The sequence below is a fragment of the Gobio gobio genome (assembly GCF_949357685.1).
Source record: "Gobio gobio genome assembly, chromosome: 16".
NCBI classification, from domain to species: domain Eukaryota; kingdom Metazoa; phylum Chordata; class Actinopteri; order Cypriniformes; family Gobionidae; genus Gobio; species Gobio gobio.
In genome coordinates, this window is record NC_137109.1 from 7,492,860 (window position 1) to 7,504,889 (window position 12,030).

General features: G+C 38.8%; 2 protein-coding genes across 2 annotated transcripts in view; one reads left to right on the plus strand and one right to left on the minus strand.

Moving 5' to 3' along the window:
- Positions 1-561: 561 nt before the first annotated feature.
- Positions 562-5,546, minus strand: kctd12b (potassium channel tetramerisation domain containing 12b). Its single transcript, XM_079838901.1, has 2 exons — positions 4,277-5,546; positions 562-801 (listed from the first exon to the last, which is right to left on the minus strand). The coding sequence occupies exons 1-2, from the start codon at positions 5,100-5,102 to the stop codon at positions 782-784; spliced, it is 846 nt and encodes a 281-aa protein (XP_079695027.1). The 5' UTR covers positions 5,103-5,546; the 3' UTR covers positions 562-781.
- Positions 5,547-8,988: 3,442 nt separating this feature from the next.
- prps1b (phosphoribosyl pyrophosphate synthetase 1B) overlaps positions 8,989-12,030 on the plus strand; it is a 35,740-nt gene continuing 32,698 nt past the window's right edge. The window contains exon 1 of the mRNA XM_079839536.1: positions 8,989-9,290. Within this exon, the coding sequence (XP_079695662.1) occupies positions 9,169-9,290 (122 nt within the window). The 5' untranslated portion in view covers positions 8,989-9,168. The remainder of the gene's footprint in view (positions 9,291-12,030) is intronic.

Sequence of the window (12,030 nt, forward strand, 5' to 3'; positions counted from 1 at the left end):
CACTGTGGCATGTGGATTTTTAAATTGGAACTGAACTTACGTTTTTGGAACGACATGAGGATGACAGAATTTACATTTTTGGGTGAACTAACCCTTTAAGAACACATCACAGCCGGATCATTTCCATAATAACCAACACAATCTACCAAGAGCAGCGCAAAGTATGGTTTAAGACGTGCTTTTTGCGGGCGGTAAATAATAGCGCAAACACCAGTAAACTGATGAGCGCAAACCTTAGAAAATCACCTTGCATAATTCATTTAAATACTCTCCTGCCATAAGTTTTGCGTCTGAAAGGGAAACTCCTACAAATGCATATGCAATAAGATCAGCCTTATATAAAACAACCCTGTCCACGTCTTTTCAGCGCTAATTTATCACTGCGTGTCTTTAACCAAAAGAGGGTTTGCGCTGAAGCAAGCTGTTAGTAAATCTGGCCCCTAATCTTTTATGCTTGCAAATTGGTATTCAATATGGAAATTTCTCTCATGAATGAAGCTCCGAAATTGAGACATGAAACACAGCCTTGTCTAAACACAGCATTCACTGTTGCTTTCGTTTAAACTTGACTTTGTTTTATTGATGTAACAGGAAATGTGTCTCGATTGTGCAAATACATTAAATACATACATTTGTTTTATATTTAGGACAAAATACTTGTTGAATAATTATGTTTTATTCATGCTTTCATGAAGACACTTTGAGGCTAGCACTATAAACAATGCCGAGCATAACCTTCTGTCAGGAAATTAACTCTTTCCCCGCCAAACACTGTTATACGCTAGGGGGGCTGTGACACATCTGAAACACAGGTGAAGAAGAAGCAGAAACATGTGATATGCATATGTAATCACATGCATATGTAAAATAACGCAATCATCAACAATTAACCGCATATAAATCAAAACTATCTAATGTTAGTGAATGAAATGTCCACCCAGGACTGTGAAGCTTTAGGGGTGTTGATGGACACCGATCCAAATCCAAAACACAGGATTTTCTCAGCTTTTTGCTCAAAATGTTACTTTTTTAATTAAATTTACCAACATTCAAGAATGCATGAAGCTAGAATAAAACAGGTTTTTATGTTTAAAAGCAGAGGATCTGTTCTTTCTTTGGACATATTGCATGTTCACATATATTTACACAACACAATATTCTGGGGGTCATGAAACGATTGTGAAAAAACGCTAGTGCTGGCGGGGAAAGAGTTAAGATTAAGGTATTCATTTAATTTCTGATTGACATAAAATAAATTACTGGTTGATATGTATTATCCCAAATGGCATCTCATAACTGAAAGCCCACTGTGAGATTGTGTGTTACAGTTTATAATTCAAGCCTGAGGTTATATCAGATGTGTTTGTAGGAAATACCTGATATTTAAAGCTCTAAAAGACACAAATCACAAAAATAACTAATCTCATCTTCATAAATCAAAAATTTATGGTGTCACTTAAATACCCAAATATCAATTACTGAATTGAATTGATGACCCATGTGAATTTATATGTATCAACATTACATTTGAATAAGGTCAATTTAAAAAGACACATTAAACAACAATAATATTAGTGTATGTAACATTAGAAACTGAAATATTTTGATAATAAACAACTAGATGAGGCTATGGCTCAACCGAACTGGAAACTCCTGAAAATAAAACATGAGTGTTCGGACTCACGTCCTCTAACCTCACACAAATAAAACACTGAAAGCTTCTACGCAGTCCTGATACGTTCATTTTGTCCAATTAATGGCTACTCGCTTCATAACCTGCCTTGACACTGTTCAATAGATGTGCAATACTAGTTACAAACTAAAAGAGACACTTGAATATGCTCAAAGTAAAACAACTTTCCCCCCAATTGAAATATTCCGTATTGTCACACTAGCCGCGTTTCCATTACAGATTTACGCAAAACGTTTGCGATATTTTCTAAATGTCGATAAAAAACTATTGCGAAATGATGGCGTTTCCATTAGCCGATGTTATGCGACTAAAACATATTTTTTTCCTTTCACGATAAGTCATTCCAAAAATAATGCCATGTATGTTGATAGGTTTATGTATATCCTATCCACCGCACTAGCCATTATTTTTCATAATAACGTATTAGGTGTTTCTCCCGCATATCTGCTTCAAGGACTAGAGTCCAGTATTTTCCTGTAATTCTATTGTGTTTTATGAGTTTAATAAAGGACTCGTCTCGTCTTCTGTCCAAACACACCGTCTTCTGTAAAGAATGATCGACTTTTACATATTTAAATGTTTCCATTGTAGTTTTGTGAGAATGTCCTTTTTTCGAATTGCCTGAAAAACCACCTTATGCGAGCGCAAAATAGTTTTTTGCCATACATCTGAGTTTTTGCGAAATTGATGCGTATTTTCAATTCGCAATTTCAATTTGCGTAATTTGAAGGGTAATGGAAACGCGGCTAGTGACACTTGAATATCCACATGCAGTAACTGCAGCTATTTGTAAAGAGGGTTGTATAACCTTTAGCTACACTTTATTTTAATGTAACATAGTTACATTGTAATTACTAAAATAAGTACTGAGTAATATTAATGAACTACATGTACTTACTATAGTTATGTTTAGGGTTTGGTTTAGGGTTAACCCTAAACAATGCGAGTAAATCTTCACTCTAATGTCTATCAATAGCCATTGGCTAATAAATGCTTAGATTTTACTCGCCAGTGTGTGTGTGTGTGTGTGTGTGTGTGTGTGTGTGTTAGAGGCTAAGAATAAGTTTAGCATAGATATATTTCCACTTGCTGAGCGTCTCCGTCAAGCGATCTGTACTACTTCAATTCAGCTCAATGGATGCGAGTGTACCGGACGTAACGTAAACTCTAGTGTGAAGGCGCACGACTCGCCGTCGCTTTGCTGAGCGCGCTGTGTTTCTCACACACACACACACACACACAAAGAGAGAGAGAGTCTTACATGCCACGCAGAATCGAGGCGCTACATGTAAACCATATTCTTTGTTGTGTTTTCCTGTCAAAATAACGAATTCAAACGCATTTGGAATTATTCAGCGTTTAAGAACAAGCAGAAGATATGCGGTTTCTCCTGTAGTGGGCGGAGCTAATGCGCAAACGACAATCTCATTGGCTGGCGCTCATCTATTACCATCCCTGTTTTGATTTCAGCAAATCAGTTTGAGCGAACGCAGACAACCTGATTAATATTCATGAACCCAGCAGCTCATCAATCCTCCTTAGTGCGTTGTTTTGTTATTATTAGTAGTATTATTATCTTATTAATAATTGATTTTATCTCTTTTTTTTACAGAAACACTGAATGACCAACAATATCTTAACCACCACCACCTTTGACTAAGTACAGTTAAAATATCAAATATGCATTCATACTTGTTTATATATTGGGCTGTCAAACGATTAATCACGATATATAAAAGTTTGTTTACATAATATATGTGTATGTGTACTGTGTTATGTATTTATATATTTTAATACACACATATACATGTATATATTTATATGTATATACTTTATAAATATATATATATATATCATATATTTTATGTATAAATATAACACAATTTTCTTACATATACACATGAATGTGTGTATTTATATATACATAATAATTATACACAGTACACACACACATATTATGTAAACATTACATTTTATTTTGGATGTGATTGACCGTGATTAATCAATTTGACAGCACTAATAAATATATATAAATAGTATATCATACTGAAAAATGTACTAAGCAATGGTGATTATATTGGCAAGGTGTGCGTAGAGGGTTGTATTCACTTGTAATTATGCATAATTTACTGTTATTACTATAGTAAGTACATGTAGTAACTACGTCCCCTTAAAGTAAAGTGTTGCCTAATATTTTTAAAGCCTAGTGGATTCCCTCTTCTTTGGGCACATTAAAGGGTTACACATAATAATCACCTATATCTATATATTCTCATGAAAAAATGGCCAGCAGCTCAAAAGCTACGTCCAACAATTTGACTGACATTAGAGAAGCCCTTTCAAACGGCTCCAGCCTATAGATTAGCAGTTCATTTCCGACCTTTAGCTCGACAAAATATAGCAACAGCTTGTGTTTCTCAAAAGCAAAGGGGAAGGCAGTCTCTCGGTGAGGGGAAGATCAATGGGGTTCGAGAGGTTGGGTGAGAGGCATGGGAAAGTCTGGTGGGGGATCGTGATCTAGAAGCTTCTACGTCTCTGGGAGGCCGGGAGGAGACGCTGGGACACAGGTGTAAGTTCACTCACGGTAGAACACGTATTCGGTGTAGTTGGCCCAGATTTTGTCGTCAGTCTGCTCGTGGGCGAAGGCGCAGGTCCCTGTGGAGTTGCAGGCCACCATGTGGAAGCCGGCGTCGGCCAGCCTGTCGAAAGCCTGCTCCAAGAAAGTAAACTTTAGGTAATAGCGCGACGTGTATCGCTCTGGGGGGCGGTCAGGGTCGCGGCTCTCGTTCAGGGTTTCCCCGAAAACCTCCTTGGCAAGAGAAGTCTTCCCGCACACCATAATCCGAGCCACTCGCCGAAACTTGGCATCTGTTTGACTGTCCCGGCCGAGAGTGTAGGACCCCCGGTAGCCAATGGTGATGAATCCGGAGCACTTCCCGTCCCCCGGGGCCAGGTTAGGACATGCGGCGGCCCCCAGGGAGGCCAGATTACGGCCGATATCTGCGCTCGGCGAGGACTCCTCGGGGTCGCTCTGGCACCCCTCGTCCCCCAGAGAGTTCTGCTTGCTCATCTTCGGTGCCAACAGCTTCACAAGTTCGGGGAGGTTGAAGAATTCGGCCTCCCGCTGCAGCCGTCCTCGCTCGGGGAAATGGTCCGGAAGGACGAGCTGCTGGTCCCGCATATAGTCCAGAATGTAGCGGAACAGGAAGCCGTCTCTATCCACGAAAAAACGACCCTTGGTGTCACGGGCCAGGCTCTTGGTGCTCTTCTGGCTGAACATCTCCCACAGGAGGGAGTCCGGCACGCTGGTTAAAGTCGAGTAGCGGGTTATATACACCTGACCCCCCACATTCAGCTCAATAATTTCAGGAAAGACCAGTTCCTCTACGGCGTTGTCGGGTAAAGCCATGTCTCAGAACACTAAGACGACACTTGGTGAAGGATTTAAAAAGTCAACAGCAATTCACACCGTGTAGATAAAGTCAGAGATATCCCAGTGAGCTCTCCAGTTTGCAAAACACAATCTACGCATAATAATCCTTCCCAAAATGCTTTGTAAAGTAGCATGCGTGGCTCGGAAAAAAAAGCTCAAACCAGTTTTCAGATGATGTCCTTTTCATTTGTCCATAATCGAAGGCTCCCAATTCACAGACACCCACCGTCACAGAACAAGCACTGTGGGAAACGCCATCTAAAGGGCTGGTTTAGCGTGTATGTCCGCGGAGGAAGCAGATGTAAATAATAAAGCGTTATGATGATCCATTGCTCAGTGTAACGGGGCTGCGCTCGCTCATTCTCACTGCGCGCACTGCAACTCGACCATAATAATCCCGCGCGCTAGCCACGCCCCTGTAGTGTGACGTCTTCGACGCTAACCCCGCCTCCGCGTTTGTAGCGTCACCCGCACTCGTGTATTGTATTTTTACACTCGTATCAGTGCAAGGAATAATACATTTTAAGGCATTTCATAAAACCTATGTTTATTATTATCACTTATCTGTAATAAAATGTGATTTGTATGATGTATCACATTATTGTTCTTGTAGTAACATTATTGTTGTTGCTAACATTATTATTGTTCAGTCGATCTAATGTTTTGTTTCCTGTATTTTATTCGCATTAGTAATTCTGTTGATCATTTTCAATAAATAAAATTGTAAACCACATTCAGATTAAGTTTAGAAATAGGAAGTAAATAGGATTGAGACATGATATTAAAATACGATGAACCACTGACATCTAGTGGATAAAAAGCTCTGAGTAGATGTTTCAGAATCACAATCTAAACGAGCTTCTTTGCACACACACACACACACACACACACACACACACACACACACACACACACACACACACACACACACACACACACACACACACACACACACACACACACACACACACACACACACACACACTCTCTCTCTCTCTCTCTCTCTCTCTCTCTCTCTCTCTCTCAATTCAATTCAATTCAATTGTGCTTTACTGGCATGGTAATTGTTGCAATGTATTGCCAAATGTATTGTGTGTGTGTGTGTGTGTGTGTGTGAGGACATGGGGAACTTTTTGTAATACCTATGTCATACCCATGTCATTATACACATTTGTGTCCAGATATTTCACAAAAACATGCCCCCACACACACACACACACACACACACACACACACACACACACACACACACACACACACACACACACACACACACACACACACACACACACACACACACACACACACACACACACACACACACACAGACAATCACACACGCACACACACACACACACACACACAAAGACAATCACACACACACATACACGCACTCACACACACATACACACACACACACACACACACACACACACACACACACACACATACATACACACACACTTTCTCACACACACATTCGCTCTCTCTCTCTCTCTCTCTCTCTCTCTCTCTCTCTCTCACACACACACACACACACACACAGACAATCACACACACTCTCTCACATACACTCACACACTCACACACACACACACACACACACTCACACACTCACACACAGACAATCACACACACTCTCTCACATACACTCACACACACACACACACACACACACACACACACACACACACACACACACACACACACACACACACACACACACACACACTCACTCTGTCTCTCTCTCTCTCACACACACACACACACACACACACGCACACACACTCACTCTCTCTCACAATCACACACACATACACATACTCACACACACTCTCTCTCTCTCACACACACACACACTCACACAGACAGACAATCACACACATTTTATATATAAATATAACACATTTTTCTTAAATATATACATGAATGTGGTGTTTTTATATATACATAATAATTATACACAGTACACACACACACATATTATGTAAACATTAACTTTATTTTGGATGCGATTAGGTAAACAATCAAGTTTACTGTTGGAAAAAAAAAAATATTATTCTAAAAATATTTCACTTAAGGCTCACAACTAAGAATATGAGTATTTTTTACACACTAGGAGTCAGAAATACCCATTTCCTAAGTTTAACTTTCCCAAATATCAACATGGACTGTCAAAATGGCAGGCTGATATTGTTCAGTGCTAAATGAATTCACCACATTGCAAAGAAACCATGAGAACTCCACCTGATGTAGATGAACAGCCTCGCTCCACCTGCAGAAACGAGACGCTCAGGCTTGAATGAATTCCTCTCTGAGTTCAGTGTCAGCATTTCCCCTTCTTTTGTGTCTCTAAACTGCAGCGGGTTCTTGCTGAAAGCTACTGAAGCTTGAAACTAACCTTGAGCGGACTCTTTTGTTCCACTGAATGAAAGCAAGTTACAAGGGCATTTGTGATTTATTTTCCATTTGCTCAGAAATGCTGAGGTGACATTGCTTTTAGGGTGTCGTGCAGGTGAAAAATGGATTCCATTTCTCTGTCATTGACATCGTTTTCTGTAAAGTGAGAAAAATGAGACTAATAAACATGTGCTGAAAGAGTAAAACGATTTCTGATTTTGCAGTCAACAAGGATAATTGACACAGATGATGGCCATGCAGACAAAAGCAGAGGCTGAAACTCTGCTCTGTAATCTAATTGCATTAACATATGACAAAACAAGCATTTCCATATCTGGATGTTAGAATAAGTTGATGTATTTCAGTGCTGCAGTCAATAGTCATAATATTTGTGATTTTCTGTTCTTTCTTTTGCCTCAATTACTAGGTTATTGTGTGGGATTGAGGCACACTTTCACTGAAACACTGAATTAATTGGTGATTCCAATCAATAATCAGTTGATAAATTATGTTTTCCTTAATATTAAAATATATATAGGAAGATCTCTGTGACCGGATTTCTGAAAAAGGGACATTTCCTAGTTCAGAGGTCAAAATACCATTGAAAGCTCACTTATCTATGAATTTAAATATATATTATTATATATTATACAACAACGAGATATCTGGGACATGGATAGGTTAGGACACATGTTTGGAAATGGACCCTTCGCAAATAATTATCTAATTACAGTTTTTTACGATCGCTATTACAATTTCAATACTTTTAACAATTTTCCTAAACTCTTAACACACCAACACACGTCACACAATTGCCAAAACGGTTAATTTCATGCTCAAAACCACACATTGTAAACTAAACTCAAAAACAAATTTTCAAAATACAATAATTCACTAACACAATACACTATGTCTACAAAAACCCTAACACATGTTCTCTTATGTTCTCTGCATAACTTCAAGCAGCTGTTTCTCTGTAACAATTAAATAAAATACAGGAGATATAGATATAACTTTAGCCTAAGGTTTAGAGAATGATACATACAGTGTTAAAGCATGTAGGCTATTTGAATATTTGGCAGTACAAATCCATTGTTTTTGTCTTGGTTGAGCTTGTGTGTAAAATAAGTTCAAGCATTTAAAATTTGTGTTAACTGAATGCATTTCGTGTAGAAGCAACACGAAATGTGTTAATTGTATAGCCTTACACAGACAGATGTTGTGCTAACTGCGTTAAGAGTTTAGGGAAATTGTTAAAAGTATTGAAAAAATTGTCATAGCGATTGTAAAAAAAAACTGTAAAACATACTACAAAAGTGAAATAGTTAGTTTTGTATTTTTCTTTATTGTTGTTTTGTTTTGCTTCCCTCCCTCACACTCCACTCCAGTCGGTGGCGATAAAAAAGTTGTCAACCGCCATTAAACCGAACCTGGAGAAGGAGGAGGCGTGGCCAGCAGAGGCGGGCGTCTGACGTCACGCGCGCAACGTCCAGGATCAACTATGGCCGAGAGGTAGTGGCTTCTCGCGCGTTACTGGGAATATCGACCTCGGGCAGCAAGTATCTGAACGATACACCTCTCTCCGTCTCTATTGGGTTCTACTCCATCCTCCATTTATCTAAAAAATTAAAATAAAATAAAAATGCCCAATATCAAAATTTTTAGCGGGAGCTCCCACCAGGATCTGTCTCAGAAAATCGCGGACCGCCTCGGACTGGATTTAGGGAAAGTGGTGACGAAAAAGTTTAGCAACCAAGAGACATGGTGAGTTATTCCTGTAAATTATCTGGTTGTTATCATAGACTAGGTTGTTATATGTTATTTTTCATCATGTTAAAGTGCCGTTACTCGCGGGCTGCTGGGAGTTGTAGTTCAGATGGAGACCGACAGCGCTCCACGTGGGTTTGAGAAGACTACTAGTGCCAGAATGCTGTGCGTCCGCATGCAAGGCGATGTCTGTTTTCTTAAGTTTCAACGTGGTTTTGCGACTAATGTTGCCAATAAAAATCATTTAAACGTATATAGGAATGGACTTATCCCTATGAGTATCGTTTGAGACCTTTTATTCATTCTATGATTGTTTTGCTTGTGCTCCCCACATGATCCGTTTAATCAAATTTACCATGATGATAGTCTGGTGGGTCACTTAGTTAAATGTTGTCACAAGGCCACAATTTGCATTTATTTGTTTATTAGGTGGAGTTTTTTTTGACTCCATGTGAAATGTCCTTGGATACAGGAAACATTCACTGCTTATCGGTTTGCAATGAGAACATTGATAAATAATGTTTTATTTATTTCACAACACAGTGTTATTTTACGCAAGAGCAGTGTTTCACACGGTACAGTAGCTTAGGTGTAAGACGATACTTTCTTATTTACACGTTACTCCAAGGTTACATTATATATTTTCACAGTATTGTGTCCATTAAAAATGGTAATGACGTACTGATGTTTGTATTGGCACCAAACCTTTTGTTTCACAGCGTTAAAGGGATAGTTCACCCCAAAATGTAAAATAAAATAATAAAAAAACTCACCCGCAAGTTGTTCCAAACCTGTATGCATTTCTTTCTTCTGTTGAACACAAAAGAAGATATTTGGAAGAATATGGGGGAACCAAACGGGTGATGGACTCCTACAGTAAAAAAATACACACCCATTGTGTTCAGCAGAAGAAAGAAATTTATACGGGTTTGGAATAACTTGAGAGTGAGTATAAATTAATTGTTTGGGGGTGAACTATCCCTTTAAAGCTGTGAAACAAATGTATTTGTTGACTTACAAGGTTCGGGTCCAACTAAACAATACTGTACATTATTCAATATCTTTTTTATACCTTAACAACTTATAAAAATAATTTTTAAATGTAACAAAAAACAAGCATCTATTGCATTTTGCCATTTTGATTTCACGTAATCTCATAATTGTGTTGCGTTCCAGACGAGGTTGGACGTGGGAATATCCCAAATTAAATGTCCCGTTCAGACCTCAGTGAGTTCCAGGCAGTCAGAGGTCATGATCACATGTTGACCACATGATGTTGCCACAACACGACGAGAACATATCGTGTTTTTGTGTCAATTATGGCAAAAAAATATAATGGAAACAACATAAAATCGCTTTGAAAACAGCAGACGAAAAGCATAAGCTTAATGTCTAATGGTGTAGTTTGTTTTTACGAGAAAATGCAACGCCCAAAATGGTGAATAAGCCCCGCCTTCTAAATGAAAGAGCCAATCATTGATTAGTAAAGTCATCGTGTCACTGCCGTTAGAAGCTCCAGTTGCTATAGAAACAGGGATTGAGCATTAGCTTTAGCTTTGTTCAGACTGAAAAATGCAGTTTTTGTCATGATTCGAGCGTTTCAAAACAACATTTATTAGTCAGTTGTGTTGGGGAAAATGTAATCACAGAAGAAGATTTATGTTTGAGTTCACACAGGTAGGGCTGTAATCAACCAAAGAAAATCTTGGTCGACTGAAGTCCTGAAATTTTTGACTAAAATGACATTAGGGGGAAAAAAAACGTTAAATGAATTAGCTGCGCACTGTGCGCAGTACTTGGTAGCCTTGTTGTCTTCCTAAATTAATTATAAATAAACATAAAAAACAGGTAGGCTATTTGCAGTATATTAAATAGTTTTTGAGCTGATTATTTAGCACTGAAATGAGTCGACACACGAGTCTGTTGGCTCTGACAGCGCTGCATAACGTGCATCTGCGCAATATCATAGCCTATGATTTCCCAAAATATAGTACTATGTTGTCAACTAGATATCATCACAAGAACTTTTGAGGAATATGCAACATAATTTAGACAATTGTTTTTGTCATATGTATTATAATAACTGACGGACATTAATAGACACGAATGAGACACGAATAGACTATTAACTTAAAGGTCCCATGGCATGGCATTTTTCTATTATTTTATAGTGTTTCCTGAGGTGTACTTCTATTGTTAGTATGATTTTTACATCATAAAATGTCATAATTTAGAAATAAAAGGCATTTTTTTCAATACTGATGTTTGCCCTGTGGCTGAATGCCCTGTTTCAAGAGGCGTGTCTGCTGTGAGACTTCAGTAAAAACGCCCACTGTTGTGATTGGCTGACATCTTTGCATTTGAAATGAGCGGAGGGGGCGTGGTTTAACGAGGTCTACGACGCACGAGCTGCTGCCAGAGAGACGGATGGACCTGAGTTCACTTCTCATCAGTTCTCAGCATGTCTCAGTTCAGTGAACTGTTTTAGTTACAGCATATACTTCAGGTTATTAGTTTATTTCTAGTCGGAGGGACTGTCACTCATGTCAGAAAGTTAGTAACTTTAGTAAATTATGGATCAGCGCTGACTCGAGACGCGAACCGTTTAGAACGATTCAGTCCGATTTGGTGAACTGATTCGGTTCACTAAAAAGAACCGGTTCAAACGAAAGATCGTTCGCGAACCGGACATCACTAATGTACCAGAGACTGAGCTCAGCGATTGCTAAGCTAATAA